This window comes from Neolamprologus multifasciatus, chromosome 11 (genome assembly GCF_963576455.1).
Source record: "Neolamprologus multifasciatus chromosome 11, fNeoMul1.2, whole genome shotgun sequence".
NCBI lineage: Eukaryota > Metazoa > Chordata > Actinopteri > Cichliformes > Cichlidae > Neolamprologus > Neolamprologus multifasciatus.
This window is the reverse complement of record NC_140449.1, coordinates 24,101,924-24,121,149: the sequence shown is the minus strand read 5'-3', so window position 1 is coordinate 24,121,149 and position 19,226 is coordinate 24,101,924. Positions and strand designations below refer to the sequence as shown.

General features: G+C 37.5%; 2 protein-coding genes across 3 annotated transcripts; both read left to right on the top strand.

Moving 5' to 3' along the window:
• The first annotated feature begins 4,371 nt into the window (after positions 1–4,371).
• Positions 4,372–11,948, top strand: LOC146508546 (C-X-C chemokine receptor type 3-like). 2 transcript variants are annotated; one of them, XM_085177505.1, is made up of 4 exons: positions 4,372–4,898; positions 7,190–7,297; positions 10,318–10,704; positions 10,809–11,948. In XM_085177505.1, the coding sequence occupies exons 2-4, from the start codon at positions 7,295–7,297 to the stop codon at positions 11,541–11,543; spliced, it is 1,125 nt and encodes a 374-aa protein (XP_085033631.1). In that variant the 5' UTR covers positions 4,372–4,898; positions 7,190–7,294; the 3' UTR covers positions 11,544–11,948. The 2 variants fall into 2 exon arrangements, with proteins under 2 accessions (XP_085033631.1, XP_085033632.1); XM_085177506.1 differs by lacking the exons at positions 4,372–4,898; positions 7,190–7,297 and adding an exon at positions 9,143–9,492.
• Positions 11,949–13,342: 1,394 nt separating this feature from the next.
• On the top strand, positions 13,343–19,049 carry LOC146508545 (C-X-C chemokine receptor type 3-like). Its single transcript, XM_085177503.1, is given in 3 exon segments — positions 13,343–14,433; positions 14,525–14,821; positions 14,823–19,049. Coding segments are annotated over 3 exon segments (1,191 nt in total). The 5' UTR covers positions 13,343–13,977; the 3' UTR covers positions 15,261–19,049.
• The last annotated feature ends 177 nt before the right edge of the window (positions 19,050–19,226 follow it).

Below are 19,226 nucleotides of genomic sequence, written 5' to 3'. Positions count from 1 at the left end.
GTGCTTTTGCAGGCAGATTTTAGAAAACTATCTTCCCTTACGGTGGGTGTTGATTTTCAAAAATTAAAGGTAATCAAAATGTAGAACATTTTTTCAGTATGGGGAGAGCAAAGGATAAAAATGTGTTGCAGTCCCATATAAAACAGAAGGTGTTTTCACCCCAGTGAAAGGAGAAATGAAACCTATGAACTACGGCATAGATTTATAAAAAGGCATGCCCACTGTGCATTTCCCAAATGAATGACAGTTTTTGTACATTTAGGCCGCTTGAGGCTGTCACAATGAATAAATATTATTTGAGATGGTTTTATTACTTTTTGTGTTTCCTTTACTTTTGCCTCATATTTTGATGTACATCATGGAGTACCAACATGTCTCCCTGGAAGCTCAGATAACACAGCAGCTGTCATTGTGCAGTAGAAATAACTTAAGGTGACTTAACCGATTCTTAAACCAGGCAAGCATAATCTATGAAGATACATAACTGCAGCACACAAGCACATTGTTTTTTGTATATTTTCTCTTTATTTTTACTTGCCAGTGAAGAATCTAAAGCTTTTTCCTGTTTGCTGCTTAGAGTTTATAAAAGAGCTGGAGCAGGATTTTGCACTTAATCTCGTTTCCTCTGTTCATCTTAGTTTATTAAACAGTCTGCATTATTTGGAACATCAATCCTTTAGTCACACTGATGCAATCATACAGTAGATTTGTTTTACAAAACACTGTTCTGAGAGATGATAGCAGGGTATCCAACAGATGGCACTGCAGCACCACTGCGTGACGTACTCTGAGTGGTGATTGTTAAAGAGTGGTTCCCCAAAGGTGTGCCCCTTGAAATGTGGCATCAACCATAAATTGTCGTTGCAACTGACCATAAAGCTTTCTTTCTTCAGCTGGTCCCCTTAGGGGTTGCTAAATCCATGAATCTTCTCTGTGGTCTTCCTCTTTTCCTCCTGCCTGGCAGCTCCATATTTAAGATAATTTTCCCAATATATCCACTATACCTCCTCTGCACAAGTTCAAATCATCTCAGTCTTGCTTTTCTTACTTTGTCTCCAAAATGCTTAAACGGAGCTGTCAACTCCAGCTCTGCCTCCTTTCTGTTTTATGTGTGCCATCATCTCCAAACCATCACCAACATCTTGTAAACTTTCCCTTTAACTGCAGCTGCATTTACCATTGGTGCACATCAAAGGCCCTCACTGGTGTTGATGAGGAAAACAAAAATCTGCGAGGGTGGTGTTGGTGGTGGTGGACTGCTTGTGTTTTAAAGCAAAACACAAGCAGTCAAGACAATCTACTAACTATAGAGTTTTTAGCTTGGCCATAGTTTCAGCCCAAATGCCTCCACTGTGGAGAGAAGTTGGCTGACATGGTGCCGAGCAAGCTGAAAAGGAAACCTAACCCATCCTTTCTGAGAGAAACTTGGCTTCTCAAAGGAAAGGCTTGAGCTGAACAAAAGCTTTCACTATATCTGATTTTTACTACACTTCCATCATGGTGAAATGAATATTCCTGCATTATCCACTGGAAATTTGAATAAAAATAACAAGGAGAGTTTTTCAGTGAAAACATCTTTGACTTTTATTAATGTGTGTTTTCTCTCTTTGTCAGTAAATGAATTAAACTCAGCCTTTAACTTACTCGTCTGTTTGTGACAAAGGGACCGTTACCAGAAATGTAGAAAATTTGATGATGAAGTGATGATGATGGTGTTGCTTTAAGAAAAGTTCTTACATTTAAGAGAAGAACTGATGAGACGGTTCTTCTGTGGGTAAGATATGTTGTTTTTGTTTTTGGCAGGTGTGAATAATCCAGTTTAACCTTTAGTGTGTTTTTGCCTCAAAATACTTGAAAACCACTGAGCACGGTAAAGTTACCAAACTCAGATTCTGCAACAACAAGTAGTTCCAAAAAGTAAATCAATCCAAAAAAAAAAACAAATAAAAGAGAAAAATTCCTTTTAGAAGGACAGTGACAGTGTGTGGAAAATGTGTGGTTTGGTTTGTATGTGTGTCTTTTGAACGATCTTGGTAACGTTTTAAACAGGAACCAAAACAGTGAAGCTCCCAGTAGCAACAATTCAGTGCAGGTTTGGTATTTTGGACAACAAACTGTAAAGAGGCTTCAGAAAATCCTCATTTAACCAACCAACAAACAAACATGCATTTGCTGTGAAACTAATGTTCTTTTTCTGACAACCTCAACATTAAAAAAATACTTTTTGCTGTTAATAAAGCAGTGAACAGATGGCAGAACTTGAATGCAGTGGAAAATTAAATTATTTTACAAAAGCATAACCAAATCACATACTGTGTCTGGACTGGACTCCACCTAGAGTTGACCATTTGGCTAAAATGGGAAATAAAGCAAGAAGGGCCTGAGGGAGATGATCAGGGAGATGATCAAGAGCCCAATGCATCACTGTAATAGAGTTTCAGTATTTCTCTGCTTCTTCTGGCAATCGGCTACATGGAGACCGTGGTGAGGGTTTGACTTAAATATAGAGTGAGCGCATAAGGAAAAATCACCATCTGAACTGGGAAGACACACAACTGAATATGAGTCCAACTCCAGAAACCTTTTTTTGCCAAACACGTAGTCCACATATCCCCTGGACTAGCACCATCCTCGAGCCTCAGCATTGTAGTATGGCAGCGCTTCTCGGCAGAGGCACAGGGAGGCTGCCCAGAACTAAAGAAAAGATGAATGTAGTCCCACACAGAGGTACTCAAAGAAAACCTTTCCCACAGTGCATGTGATCTGAGAATAGGGCAATGGTTTAGCTTTCAGCATTTTAATGACCCAAAGCAAAAGATATCACTGAAGTAACCTCAGGAACTTGGTTCAGATAAGGGTTCCACCCCCCAGAGTATCTGTGAAGAGTCCAGTTCACACATTTCCGACAGAGCTCAAGAGCATGCGGCACACTGAGTGGGATAAACTGCACAAATCTACGTGTGCATTTCCGAGATACGGCTTATATGCAATAGTAAATTTAAAGGTCTTAAATTTTTATTAAGTGAGCAATTTCATATTTTGACTTTTAATAAATTCTATAAAAAACACAAAAAATATTCTCATTGTTATTTATGGTTCATGAATTTTAGGCCATTTATGCAAGTCATTTGAGACATTTAGAAACTATAAGACAAGTTATGCAGAAAGTGAAAGAGTCCGAGCACTTTCTGATGCAACTTCAGAAAGTGTTTTGTTTGCTGTATGCTTTATTAAGCCACTGTAACCAGGGGCTACTGGGCTTAGTCATACAGACTTTATTAATACCCCAATGCATACTGTGATGGAAAATTTTAAGATGATCTTTTTCTCTGTGTAAAGCTGAACCTACTCAGTGAGAAGCTCCCTACAGTCTTATTCTTTCTCAGCGTGATCTTTCAGATATACCACATGTTGAGCTGTAAAGAATCTTTTGCACACTGACTTTATACTGTGATCATGGCAGATAGACAGTTCTACACATAATCTAGACTTATGATACCTCTTTGTCAAATAGCATGCATACTCCAGTCATGTATGCATGACAGGAGTATGCATGCTGTGCTGTTGGCTGATACCTTTGCAAAGTAAATTCAAACTCAAACTGACTGTTTGAGGTTTATTTCAGATTTCCATAACAAGCTTCAGAATTGAGATGCCTTGGTTGATTGAATGAGGGGTGTGAGATGGACAGAGACAGATCATACTGGAATAATCTATTTTTTTTTTAGCTTTACCTCCCATAGTTGAGACAGAAAAAGGGCAAACATTGTAGACCCTAGATGTATTCCCATTGTGTATCTAGAAATGGCCCACATTGTTCTCAGAGGTCGGATATGTGAAATAAATTGTGATAATTCTTTAGGGGAAAGACAACAAACAAACAAAACCCCCGCACAAAAACTCATTGCTCGCTTTTGGTCTAGAGATTTGTCATCACAAGGCTGAGTAAATTCAGTGCTCAGGGAACAAAGAGTACTTTCTCAATGGGAAAGTAAATTGAGGACAAGGGTTTTCCGAACGTTTAAGGCTGTTGTGACTGTTTTGCCTGGTTGTAGCGAAAGACAGTTTGGATTTGAGGTGACATTCATAGAAATTAATGTGCCAGATAGATACAATTAAGCATTTGTGAGCATGGGGATAGGTCTGGTAAAGAAAACCCCATTGAAGACTGAAGAGGTGGATGCTGTTCATATGAGGGGAAAATATGGCGATGGTGCTATAAGTGTTATGTATGTTTGGGTAAAAGATTTCAGGGCTCCACAGAGAGGAGCACTCAGCATGAACTAATTTATTTGGAAGGAAAAAAATAGATCATAGAATAAAGAAGAAAAGAAACTGAAAAGACATTACATCTGTGGAAATATAAAGCAGAATGCAGGAACAGAGGGAAAGGAGAAGCTCAAGAGAAAAGTCTTGACTCATCACTTGCAAAAGGTCCTAGCAAATTTCCTACATAAACATCAAAATTGTGATTGAGGCGATGATGAGATTGGGGCAGGGCATTGAGAGAGGCCATACAGGGAGGCCATAGCAGCCATGTAAGGCAAGACACCATCTCGTTCACACTGAGAATACCATCAGAACCCAACAGGAGAAGAAAAAAGGAGAAAATGGACAAAGTGCTCCACCTGGTGATCCAAACCCTGTACCAATCAGTTCAAGCTATAGCCTCTTTGCCAGAACTCCGGAGGATGAGGATGATATGACCTGGGCATCTGTTTCAAGTGCTATCAGAGGGAATGCCTCAACCGGGACAGCATCGCCACAAGAAATGACAACGAGAGACATGCAACTATTCTGACTCATACCTGATACCTGAAGGTGACGGTACCACGCCTTTGGCACATGGACATGATAGCATACCAGCATGAGCTCACACTTGAGTAACTCCTCCACAGGTTAGTGGCAACTAAGTTCACTCTATCAGTGTGTGGGAGTAAGTTGAGAGAGAACATTTTACTTTATCAAATAAAGAACTGGAAAACTAAAATAACCAAAAAATAGAGAGAAAAACTTCTTACTTTTAGCATTCCCCAGTTTGGTAATATTTCACATTCTGCCTCATGAGGCTTTGATTCACATGCTTATTGAGACTTTAGAAATCTGTTGTGGCCGTGAAGCAGCCACACAGCTTAATGCACCAAATCTGATCCTTATGTGCTGCTCTCAAAGCACGGCAGTGACAGATGAGAGGATTTTGGCCCTTTTGGTTCTGGTCATTACTGCAAACACTGCAATTTTATAAAATCCTGCCAATCTGCTGCCTGCTGCTCGGGAAGAGGAAAACAGCTCAACGTGACCTTTCAGCACCTTGTATTTCCTGCCTGGGAGGCCCCCAGAGCTGAGCGTGCAGCATGCACATAGAACACCTCCTCCCACTATTCACTGTGAAAATGATACTTTGAGATATTGCAAAACTTTGTCTTCCGTGTAATCCCAAATTCACAGACAGGTGAAGGATGCCTTCCTCAATTAGGCTGAAGCCTGACTATCAGTAAGAGCAGACAGCAAGAGTAATGTGCTGTGCTCCACCAAACACCAGGTTATGGAGGAGTTCCTCAACTTAGCTTTGTTCCTCTGCTCACAATAGAGCAGTAAAGTGTGATGGACTGATTTTCCTGTGTGCACCATGGAAGAACTAAGTGATTAATGCTCAGATGAGGCGTATCTGTCAAACCAAACCAGTTTTAACTGTTCTGTCATTACAACTCTTTTTGTCTGTTTTCTAGTACTGTGTCTTAGACTAAGGTTTAATAAGGTTTAATGATTGTTCCCTGACAGCCAGCCCAGATGGTTCAGATGATCATGGACAATCACGTAGGGTGTATGGCACTGATTTGATGGTAACTGTAATGTTGGGCGTTTTTAAGGATGCAGCTTCAAAGCCACACATTTAGCAATGAGATTCATTAATAGTTCACTTCTGAATACATCATGACTATGACAGGGTGGTGGATTTTGCACGCTTCCATCTGCAAAATAAACTGTACATATTTGTTGTGACATCAGCACTGTTGTTCAGCTGTATTTTGCTTAACAGCTGAAAGGGTGAATATATTTTTTGAGACTGAATGTCACACAGGAAATCCACAGAGGTGCTGTGAGTTCCTTCTGTTTACAAGTTGAACCTGCACAAGTGACATTTTTTGTTGCTGTTGCTGTTTGTTTTGCCATCACTCAGGGATTTAAGATCAAATACTGTTTTAATAGTTTATTCTGGGTGCATTATATAATGGTAGCAGTTTCGCAAAAACAAAACAAAGTAGCATTCACACCTATGACGAATTATATCCGAGGAAGTGTTTTCATTGTTAAATGTAAGTCGTATAGAGTGCGAGTGTGTACCTAAGCCTGTCCCCTTACCAATGAAGTGTCAAAACAAGCACGCTATCAAATAGATTTCCCAATATGAACTATGTCTTTCCTTCCCCACCCTTCTGTCAATCATAGATAGTCATGCATTACAACGGAAACCTTTTTCAGCAAGTGGCACAGGTTAGTGGCACACTAACCTACAATGTGGTCAAATTAACCGCCTAAGCAAAAGGAAGAGGTGGTTCAAGTTGAAGCCATTCTGCAAATGTTCAAACAGTTGCTAAAGAAAAATCTTGCCAAGAGGCTTATTCATCCTCTGTGAATCTTATCTTACATCCAATCACACCATCAACATCACACGAAGCCGAAGGTATTACATCAGTGAGCAGATGTGATTGAACCTGTAAACTGGAACTGTGATTCCTATGTGCTATACGAAATGATTCACTACTGCTAAAACTTAGCAATACAAAAACGATTTTAGGAATTAAAACTGCCAGTTTTCTTCTCTCAGTTCCTCAAACTGCCCAAAAAAACATCTCAATGGTTTCACTGTAGCTTAAAAAAAACAAATCTCAGTTTAGAAGCACAGATTTTATGGTGAACAAACAAGTTTTCATTAGTTTCTAAGAGACAAAAAAGTAGTATTCATGTGTATATATTATATATTTTTGTTTGTATCAGAATGTTGTCATGTTATGTTAGATTTGAATGACTTGTGTTTAAATCCCAGTGTTTCCAGCATGCTGCATCCCACTGCAGAATGAACCAAAAAAGCCAGACATGCGTGCTGTTTTTCATATGATGTAAAATGTATAATCTGGGTCACAACAGAACTGTTTTCTAGCTGTGCTTTTCGCTCTTTCTCTGACAGGTGCCTACATTTCCATTCGCCTCGAAGATGAATTGCATAAGAGCTGCACAACCAGCCGAGGAAAGGTGTGAAAAACAACAGGAACACGATCTGAAGCTTTTGTAAATGGTAAGGGGAAACAGACATTTGAAACCAAGCTCTGTCACAGGTGTCATCTTTGCATGTTTGGTGGCTGCATACAAAGCATGAGCAATACAGTGAAAAAAAAAAGGTGTGAGAAATATCTTGAGGTTTTGGGGGAAGGTAACTAAATCTTTGAAATGCTGATCTTGAAAATGATATAAAGTGAGATTTAACACTGATATGAGTGTCATAAAACGCTATCTTTTTTTTTTGGTTTGTTAAGACATGCCAGGAGCTTATCTATCAACATGTAGCTGTTCATTCATAATTCCAGTTTGTTTTTTTCATTCATTTTGATGAGACTGTGTAGTCTAAGAGCTTTATATGAATGGTGTGAATTGCTGCTGTGTCTCTGGTCATGCATTCTGCACCAATACTCTTCACTACTACTGTTCTAATAAAACCAGAGTGAGATTTGTTTGTGTAAACAGACAAATGTAAGACATGTAAGACAAAAAGATGCACAGCATGACTACATTATTATTTCACCGCACATTCAGTCAGTTTTATGTTCTTTGCATAGAGTCTGCTTTTGAAAAATATGATAGTAACATAAAATAGACCTATAAAAGGGTGCTGTAGGGCAGTGGTTAGCACTGTCACCTCACTGCAGGAAGCTTTCTGGTTTGAACATCAGTGGTCTCCAAAGGCATTTCTATGTGTGCATATCTTCTGTTGCCACTTTAGAGAACTTTTTCTTTTCTAAATTAGCAATAAGTGTGAATGTGTCACCCTGACATGAGTAACAAGAAGAGTGCATTTACAACAATATTTGTATTGTAATTTCTTGCTGTGAAAACTGTTTTAAATTTTGGATTTCATGTATGTCGTTCGTTTGACATGCATTTCTTGTGCTTATTACAGTTTTTCTTGATTGCTTGAGCACATTTTAGAATTGTTTTTAAGTTTCCAGGACTGAAGCAAATAAATGCAACAAAACACTGGTGCACAATTCAGTTAAAGGATTACAGAAACGTATATTTGATCAACTTTTATGACACTGTCTTTCAATTTTGTGGCAAAACTAAATGGATGTATGCAAAGTCCATTACGTGTGTGCTATGATATTGTCATCTAATCTAAATGCGCAGTTTATAAATTTAACATATTCCAGAGAGTGTTTTACAGCTTTCAACTGATGTGTGAGGACATGTGCACATGCATGAATAATACATAACAAGTTAAACACTGCAAAATATACAAATAAGAAAATCAGACACTACTCACTGAAATAAATCTGGTCAAACTGCATGATGAGGATTGATCTTTGGTGGTGACAGAGAGCTTAAGCTCATGTCTACACCCCCAAAAAAAGCTTAAAAAAAAGAACCCCATCAACATTTGTGATCAGAGGCCAGAAAAAATGTGCCCGAGCTTGTCCAGGATCAGAGCATATTTGCATGTAATATATGTCAAATACATATGAGAAATTCAGCACTCAACACAATGCATTTCTTTTAAATCGTGTGTTTCTCTTAAATGGCAACAAATTCTGAAACACAACTTCCAAACCAAATGAAACTGATGAGTGTTTTCATTTTTAGTCTCTGATTTCACAGAAACGTTCACGGAAAGTGCAACTACGTTACTCACACAGTGACCCCGAAAGTGTTTTTACGTATTCATATCTCCACATTGGTGTAAAGGCCCTTTACTACTACTTTAACATAAACAGAAGGGCGACAAGGAGAAAGAAAACTTTACAATTTTTTTGAGAATTTATAAATATGTTAAGTTGTTTCTATTGTAGGCTTGTTTCAGACATCTGAAACACATAGTTTAACATTTTAAGTTTGTTAACTGTTTGTTTTTAATTAAAGGATAAAACGTTATTCTCAGCGTCTCGGAAAAAAGAGGAAATAAAAAATAAAACTTTTTAAAAGTAAGACGTTTCTTCACAAAAATCCTCAAAAAACTATTTTAGCAATTATTTCATTAAATTTCTGTAAACCATCAGGCTTCTTATTTACAGCTTATGAGAGTTTTCATACTGTCATAACGTACCATGAGAGGTGGAGGAGGGTTTTTTTTTTTTTTTTTTGGTTTGTGTGCCTGAGCCTTTGTCTTATGTCAGCTTCCTTTGTAGTAGCTTTAGATGCTTTTATCGGGACTGCTAGAGGTAGAGCTCTTTTTCGCAGGGCAGATTTATGTGATCTACAATATCAGAAACTCCTAGTTTGGTATGTTTTTTTATTTTATGCTGTTTTCAATCAGGCTATACTAGCTAAATTTCATGCATTTGTCATTCCTTGTTGTAAAATTTCAGTTGTGCTTACATAAGAGTACACACATTACATTGAACATTTAAACTGCACTCTCCCCTCTCTGCACAAATGCATGCAGTTAAGTATGTAATTAAGAAATAATTAAAATCGGTTTGTATTGAAAACAATGCAAACCATGAATTCTGCATAAAAATTCAATTTGGAGTATGATTGAATTTTGATGTTTGCATTGCTTTCATTGTGCTCTTTTGTTTTTCTGTTTGTATGCACACCTTTAGCTCACAGTGACAGACCACAGCATATTAAACTCTGATGTGGTGTGAAGTGTTATAGTTTGCTATTATATTTTTGTCACTGAGTAAGTTTCCAGGTTTTGTAAAGATGAGATGTGATAGAACTCTTTTGAATCATTTGCATTTATGTTTATTGATATAATAAATTCCATTTATTAAAAATAAAATTACAAAACTTGTATATATGCATGTATGTTTATGTGGTGTTACTCTATACCTACAGTTATGATATTATTTACAAAACACGGTGTTTTTTTACCTGCTTATAATGTGATCACCAAGAATATCTAAATGACCAAACTAAATACTACAGATAGATAGATAGATAGATAGATAGATAGATAGATAGATAGATAGATAGATAGATAGATAGATAGATAGATAGATAGATAGATAGATAGATAGATAGCACCATCATGTGGTAGAAAACATTTGACAAATCAAATGCTGAAACCAAATTAATGGCCTTTTCTCTGTCTGTCCACAGATGATGGAAGATGAAAAGATTACAGTGAGAGGGGAGGACCTTGACTGGTCTGATTTGTATGAAAACTATCACTATTCAGACTCGAATGGCTCTTATGAAGGGGGTGATATTTGCGACCTGACTGAGAATGTGAATTTTGAAGCTGTGTTCATACCAGTTCTGTACTCTGTGGTGTTTGTTGTTGGTCTACTTGGGAATGGATTGCTTTTGGGAATACTGGCTCGGAGTAGAAAGACCTGGAGCGTAACAGATACCTTCATCCTCCATCTGGGAGTGGCAGATATCCTGATGCTGGTGACGCTGCCCATCTGGGCAGTACAGTATGCCCAAAGTGATGGATGGACATTTGGTACTCCCCTGTGCAAGATCAGTGGAAGTGTTTTTACAGTAAGTATTGTGCAGGAATAAAGTTGTACAAAATATCTGTATTTTCAATTAATTTAGCAGAGGCTTCAAAATATGTCTTGCTCATCTCTCATTGATTTCTTTAGATTAACTTCTACAGTGGGATCCTTCTCCTGGCCTGCATCAGTCTGGACCGCTACCTGTCCATCGTCCATGCTACACAGATGTACTCAAAGAAGAAGCCTTGGGTTGTTCAGGCCAGCTGCCTGATGGTGTGGTGCTTTTCCCTGCTTCTCTCTATCATTGACTGGATCTTTTTAGAAGATGTGTTTGATGAAAGACGAGTCAGGAGAGAGTGTGTTCCCAATTATTACAAATTTGGTGAGGAGGCTGTATATAATTGGAGGTTGGCATCACGCATGATTTATCTCATAGTGGGCTTTGTACTTCCTTCTGGTGTAATGATTTTCTGCTACTCCTGCATTTTGCATCAGCTGAGCTATGGTGCCCAGAGCCATCAAAAGCAGAGAGCTTTTAAAGTTATTGTGGCTGTGGTGGTGGTTTTCTTTATCTGCTGGACACCGTACAACTTCACAATCTTAGTGGAAACAATTCATTTTGATAACAACACAGAAACTTGTTCAGGCACAACATCTCTGGAGAAAATTAAGACAGTGACCACCTGTGTGGGTTTCATTCACTGCTGCCTCAATCCCATCCTGTATGCTTTTGTGGGTGTGAAGTTCCGCCGTCAGCTCATGAGCATCCTCAGGTCTCTGGGCTGCAAAGTGGCAAGTGCAAAAATCCAGTCTTTTGTCAGCAACAGGAGAAGCTCCATGTGGTCCGAGTCTGCCGACACCTCCCACTCCCTTGCTATCTGAGAAAGACAAAAACAACAAATCTGATTGACCTAAACAATCATGAAGACAAATACATGAACATCAGCACATACAACTTGTGTTTGTATATTTTTTGTGTTACATTACCTGAAATCAGCACTGGTTATTTGCTACAGTTCTTAGTGCACCAGTAGTTGAATGAGACAGAACAGAAATAACTCACACCTGCATTTGTTGGCAGTGTATGAGATTTCCTTTCTCTGTTTTCTCGGCAGTATTGTAATAGAAATAAGTTATGACAGCACGAGAATTATTAATGTAAAGAGCTACTATTTTATCTTAAAATGTTTTAAACATGTATTTTATGCTACATTTATTTTGCATATTGATTTATGTTTTATGTGTAAAATGTTCAAATGTACAATAAATCTTTGTTATCATAATAAAGTCTGTTTTTAAGATTATACCTACAGGACCAACAGGCCTATTAAAGGAATCTTGGATGATTATTCATTGAAATAAACGTACTTATTCTTACAGCTTTGGAAGGAGTTTTGGGAACATATATCAAAATGACAAGACAGTTCATCAGACAGTGTGTACAGTCCTTTGATGAGGTGTACTGGTCTCTAGGTTCCAGTTTCTATTTGAGGCCTGGTGACTAATTTGATGAATTTTTCTTTATCTGACAGAGAAATTGCATGAAAGTTAATTTTCTTTTATCTTTGTACTTAAAACAACAACCTAAAATATGAATAAAAAAGGACACATATTATTCACATACAGACTACACATATTGACTAAAATCAAAACGTCTTTTAAATGTCAAAAGAATCTGAAACAAAACTTAAAACCAAATGAAACTGATGTGCGTTTTCAGGTTTAGTCTCTGATTTGACAGAAACATTTGCAGAAAGTGTAACCACCTTACTTACACACCTACCCCGTAAACGTTCTTATCATATGCAAATCTTCATGTTGGTGAAAAGGTCTAACATAAACAGAGGGGCAAAAATTACAGATTGAGATTATTTTATAGATGTGTAAAAATATATATAACATTTTAAATAAGGGATCAAGTTTATTCTCACTGTCTTGAAAAAAGAAGAAACAAGAAATTGAATAAAAATTAATAGTGAGATTATCTTCACCAAAATGTTTTATCAGGTCACCTTTGGTGATGGTGTCTCTAAGATTGTGTAAAACTATCAAAAGTCCTGATGCAATTTTACAAATGTTTTTACGTGTAATGTGGTCTGCAAGGTGGGGGAGGGGTTTTTTGGCTTTTGTCTGAGTCTGTCTTATGTCAGCTTCCTCTTCAGTGGTAATACATGCTTTTATCGGTGCTGCTGGAGGTAGCTGAGCATATTTTTGTGATCTAAAATATCAACACTTCTACTTTGGTATTGTTTTCATTTCATGCCTATCTTTTAAAAAATTATTTACTGTTTTATCATTGTATATTAGTTAGTTCTGATTCCTCGTGCAGTTCATTATTATAGAATTTTTGTTCACCTTTCTTTACACACATCACATTATGGATTCAATTGCACTTTCTCATCTCTGGACAAATAAATGTGATTAACAATTTACAAAATGATCACAAATTGACTTTTGAGGATGAACACTTGCTTTACTCTGTATTATTTGCTTATTTTTTTCAGTTTGTAGGCACACCTTTAGTTCACAGTAACAGACCACGGCGTGTTAAAATGCACTGTGGTTTGAAGTGTGATAGTTTGCTAGAATATATATATATATATATATATATATATATATATATATATATATATATATATATATATATATATATATATATATATATATATATATATTTATCATTCAAGAGGTTGTTGAGATTTTCTCAAAGATGAGGGTGTAATGGATGTCATACTACTCTTTGGATCCTTTATTTTAACAAAAGTACGATTAATTCATGATATAGCATTAAGTCACAGAGAATTAAAATTCAGATTAATGTTTAGAGCCTTGTGGCTCTTAATTTCTCGCAAACTGAATTTACACGTGCTACCTCTTGGATGTGCACATTAATTTCTCTTCCCCAAATTTTGCGACTAAATTAAAAAAAAAGAAAAAGAAAGACTGTAAAACAAATTAAAGAGACAAAAAACAAACAAACAATGTTGATGGAAAAGTTAAAAGTGTGTGTTCATAATTTCTTTTTGGGTTTGAGATGGGATTTATGTTTAGGCTTATCTGCACACTTAGTTCCTTGCTTCAAGTTGATTCTTGGGGATTTCACTACATTATTGCAGGGTCTTTACCTTACAACGTAAAGTGCCTTAAGGGAAGTGTTGTTGTGAATTTGGTGGTATATAAATAAAAATGCACTGAAAATTTATTGGAATTGATTAAACTAAATACAGAAAATTACAAAAATTATTTTTACTTTTAGTTTGTGTAACCAAAAATAAAACAAACAAAAACACTGGTGTCCATAGAGACATATAGTTGGATGGCACCCCCATCTGGTAGAAAAAAATATGACAAGTCAAATGATGAAACAAAATTTCGTGTCTGTCCACAGGTGATGGAAGGTGGAAAGATTTCACTGTCAGAGGAGTACTGGCCGGATTTGTGTGACAACACCTCAGTCTGTAACAGCTCTTATGATGGCATTTATGAGGATGAAATTAATGACCTGGCTGAGCATGTGAATTTTGAAGCTGTGTTCATGCCAGTTCTGTACTCTGTGGTGTTTGTTGTTGGCCTGCTTGGGAATGGATTGCTGTTGGGAATACTGGCTCGGAGTAGGAAGACCTGGAGTGTGACAGATATATTCATCCTTCATCTGGGACTGGCAGATATTCTGATGCTGGTGACGCTGCCCATATGGGCAGTACAGTATGCCCAAAGTGATGGATGGACATTTGGTACTCCCTTGTGCAAGATCAGTCGAAGTGTCTTTATGGTAAGTATTGTGCTGAAGTAAAGATGCATTGAAAATATCTGTACTTTCAATTATTTAGCAGAGGTGTCTTGTCTCTCATTGATTTCTTTAGATTAACTTCTACAGTGGGATCCTTCTCCTGGCCTGCATCAGTCTGGACCGCTACCTGTCCATCGTCCATGCTACACAGATGTACTCAAGAAAGAAGCTTTGGGTTGCCCAGGCCAGCTGCCTGATGATGTGGTTCTTTTCCCTGCTTCTCTCCATTATTGACTGGATTTTTTTAGAAGAAATGTTTGATGATAGACGAGGCAGAAGAGAGTGTATTTACAACTATCGTAAATTTGATGTGGATGCAGAAGGCTCTTGGAGGTTGGCATCACGCATGATTTATCTCATAGTGGGCTTTGGTGCTGCCTTCCAGTGTCATGATTTTCTGTTACTCCCGCATCCTGGATCAGCTGAGGTGTGGTGCCCAGAGCCTTCAAAAGCAGAGAGCTTTTAAAGTTATTGTGGCTGTGGTGGTGGTTTTCTTTATCTGCTGGACACCGTACAACATCACGCTCTTAGTGGAAACAATTCATTTTGACAACAAAACAGAAACTTATTCAAGCAAAACATCTCTGGAGAAAGCAAAGACAGTGACCACCTGTATGGGTTTCATTCACTGCTGCCTCAATCCCATCCTGTATGCTTTTGTGGGTGTGAAGTTCCGCCGTCAGCTCATGAGCATCCTCAGGTCTCTGGGCTGCAAAGTGGCAAGTGCAAGAATCCAGTCTTTTGTCAGCAACAGGAGAAGCTCCCTTTGGTCTGAGTCTGCTGACACCTCCCACTCCCTTGCTATCTGAGAAAGACAAAACCAGGGAAATACATAAACATCAGAATGCACAGTGTGCTTTTGTATATTGTTGTGTTAGATAACATGCAGGCAGTGTTTTTGTTGTTGTTGTTGTTGTTATTATTATTTTCCGTAGCTGAACATGAATTAATAGTATTAATAATATTAATAATAATATTTCTTTTTTCTAATTTCCGGGCAGTATTGTAATAGAAATAAGTAATGACAACATGAGAATTAATAGAGTAAAGAGATTAATACCTATTCAACAGCTTGTATTTTATATATTTTTTCTTTGTATCTTGATTTATGTTCTGTACAAAATGTTCAAATGAAGATTAGATATTTTTTAAGTATGATAAAGTCTCTTTCCAATATAACAATTCCCATAGGACCTGCAGGAATATTAACCTCTTAAGCCCCAACGCCCCCTGATACGGGGGCAAAAAGCAGGAGATCAGGTAGGCTCGGGGCTTAAGAGGTTAAAGGGATTTGGGTGATTATTCAGTGAAATGTAATTAATTGATGTTAAAACTATGCAGGAAACTTTGGAAATGTGTCAAAAACAGTTCATCAAGCAGTTGGGACCTTCCTGTGATTAGTCTGGTCTCATCTGGAATCTGGCATAAAAATGAGTTTTCTTTTGACTTTGTGCTGAAAACTACAAAAACCTAAAATATGAATAGAACAAGTTGTTACAAATATTATTGACATACAGATAACACAGACTAAAAAAAAAAAAACTTGTTAAAGTCAAAGTCAAATTTATTCATATAGCATCTTTCATACAACCTCACCAGGTTTGGTTCTAGATCTGAGACCTTGGAGACCTAGGAGCCCCACAGACTTCAAGTAGATCAGCAATATATTTAGGTCCAAGACCCTCAATGCTTTATGAACCGTTAACAGTATTTTACAATCCCTTTACACACAGGAAGCCAGTACAATGATTTAAAATTAGTTGTAATGTGATCAGTTTTTCCTGGTGTTGGTCAGAAATGTAGCAACAGCATTTTGGATGTACATTAAATTAAAACCAATAAAAACAACAATTATAATAATTTAGCTTACTAAAAATAAATGCATGAATAAGCATTTATTATCTTTTTTTTTTTTGCCACAAGACTCTTAATTCTAATTCTAATATTTTAAGATGGAAGAGGATTGCATAATGGTCTTTATATGACTATTCAAATTCAAATCAGCATTCATAACTATGCTAAACAATTTTAAATCGTTCTGTTGTATTGAATTTTGTTGACTTTCATTTTTTGGGACCAAAAGTGATTACTTCTGTTTTTCAGCATTAAGCTGAAGAAAATTATGGCTCATCCATTCATTTATTTGGTGAACACATTTACCCAGTAACTGCAATGTATTAGAATTATAAACATAGCACTAACATATACTAAAAATGCTAATTTTGTTTATGCAAAAATGAAATAATAATTCTGAAGGACGACTTACCACTAAATTAAAATGATGATTGTTTTCAGGTTTAGTCTCTGATTGCAGAGAAAAGTTCACAGAAAGTAAACCTTACCTTACTTACACACTTATCCTGTAAAGGTTTTTATCATATCCATTTTTTTTTTTTTTTTGCCTGTCCCATTTGGTTCTTTTGCCATCAGAATTATTGTCTAAAGGCAAAGAAAGATGTCCAACAGATTTACTTTACCAAATGGACCATCCCTGCCTTGCTGTATTGGTCTATTTGATTAACCTTTTATTGTTTATTTTATTTTATTTTCACTTGCTAAATACAGAACAGACTTGTCAGGGGAGAAGAAAGGGGAGAAAGAAAAAGGGAAAGAAAAACAGTGGAGAAGAGGAATGTGACAAAGGGCAAAAAACTAAAACAACAAAACAAACAGACAAAAAATACATATATCAATCACCTGGATCACCTGTTGAGAAAGAAAAAAGAGAAAACAAGGAAAAAAAGAGAGCAATATTATAAACAACATCATTGCAAGGAACTATGTGAATATAATAGTAAATACTAAATATTAAATATTATTGTGCAGCACGTAAGATCGACAGCGCACAGTGTGCTTTGAGGTAGGAGCCAAAAAGGGTGTAGTTTGTATGTGTGAGCACCCGTGTGTACACCTGTGAGCATGAGTGCACTTGTATTTAAAAGATTCCTTCATGTAATGATCTGCTAGAGGGTGTGGGGAGCCACTGCCCTGTCCTCCAGGGCATGAAGCAGGTATGGAGGAGATCCAGGCTCCAGACATCCAGAGGCCCCTAGAACACAAGCGACCAAGGAAGACCAACAGAGGGGCAGCGGCGCCACTATCCCGGAAAGAGCTGAGGGGAGCCCCAGATGAGGGGTCACTCAGCAGCCGCGGAGCAGAAGCCAGGGGGGGTTGCTGTGATGTGCCCATGTGCCAGAGTGACCGAGCCCCAGGCCGAGAGGCCGAGGGCACCCCACCCCCGAAGGGGCCCGAGTGAGCCCCATGCTCCAGGCAAGCAGCCACCAGGAGTGAGCCGGTGCGTACCTGGACGCCCATCCCTGGACACAAAGAACCACCAATGCACCGATGTCTGAGGGCGTCTGCCACTGGCAGGGGAAGTAGTGGGGGGAGATAGGCCTCCATACCATGGAGGGCCTGAGATGTCCCTAGAGAGGTGGCGTCTGATACCCGACCTGACATGTAGACACAAACAAACAGGCACACACAGATACAAACATCCATTCCCACCCTCATGCTCTCAAATGCAATTACTCATATACATATTTTCACACTAGTGTAAATACATTCCATGAAGCTTTCTTGAGCTAATCTGAAGGCCACATGAAGTTTGGAGGTCTATATTGATTGACTCTGCAGAAGGTTCACGAACCCATACCCAAGCGCAGAGCCCACTTTGTGATTTTAGGTGGGTTACCTCTTTGTGGCTGCTGTTCTCAATCACTTCCACTTTGTTATAATACCACTGACAACTGACTGTGGAATATTTAATAGTGAGGAAATTTCACAACTTGACTTGTTGCACAGGTGGCATCCTATCACAATACCACACTGATGTCCACTGAGCTTCTGAGAGCGAGCCATTCTTTCACAAATATTTGTAGAAGCAGTCTGCAGGCCAAGCTGCCTGATTTATACACATATGGCTGTGGAAGCTACCAGAACAGCTGAATTCTAGATGGGTGAGGGAATACTTTTGGCAATATAGTGTCTCTAAAACAAATCCTGACTGAGCTTACAAACTAACGTAGATGAACACTAAGGCAAAAAAAAAAAAAACCCATACAACATGCTTTATTATTGTAGAGAACTACTATTTCACCTTAAAAAGGTTTTATACAACATGTATTTTATGATACATTATTTTGCACATTGATTTATGTTTTATATGTGTTCGAATACAGAATCATTATTCCAAATAACACAAACAAGTCAGTTTTTATAGTTTTTTATACAGTACACCCACAGGATCAAAAGGCCAGTTAAAGAAATCTCACTGACTTAATGATCGTTAAAGTTATACAAGGACAGCTATCAAAACCGAAAGAGAGTTTAGAAAAAAAACCCCATCAAACGGTTGCTAAATTCTTTTGATTGGGATAACTAGTTTCTAGGTTTCAGTTTCAATTTGACACCAGTTGACTAATTTGTTAAACTTTCTTTATTTGACAGCGAAAAAGCAAAAAAGAAATGCAACAAAAAGCAAAAAATAAAAAAAAATAAAAAAAATCTAAATAAAATAACTTTATTCAAATGTTAATAACATATTGATAACACTTATAGACTAAAACTCTAAGCCTTTCAATTCTGAAACATAACTTCAAAATGAATCTTTTGTGTTTTTAGGTTTTGTGCCTGATTTCACAGAAATGTGTACATAGACAGTGGAACCACCACTTACACACTGATCCTATAAAATTTTATAGCATATATTCACATTAATAACAAAAATGGAAGGGCAACAATGAGGAAATCTTACAGCTTTACAGCAAATTTAT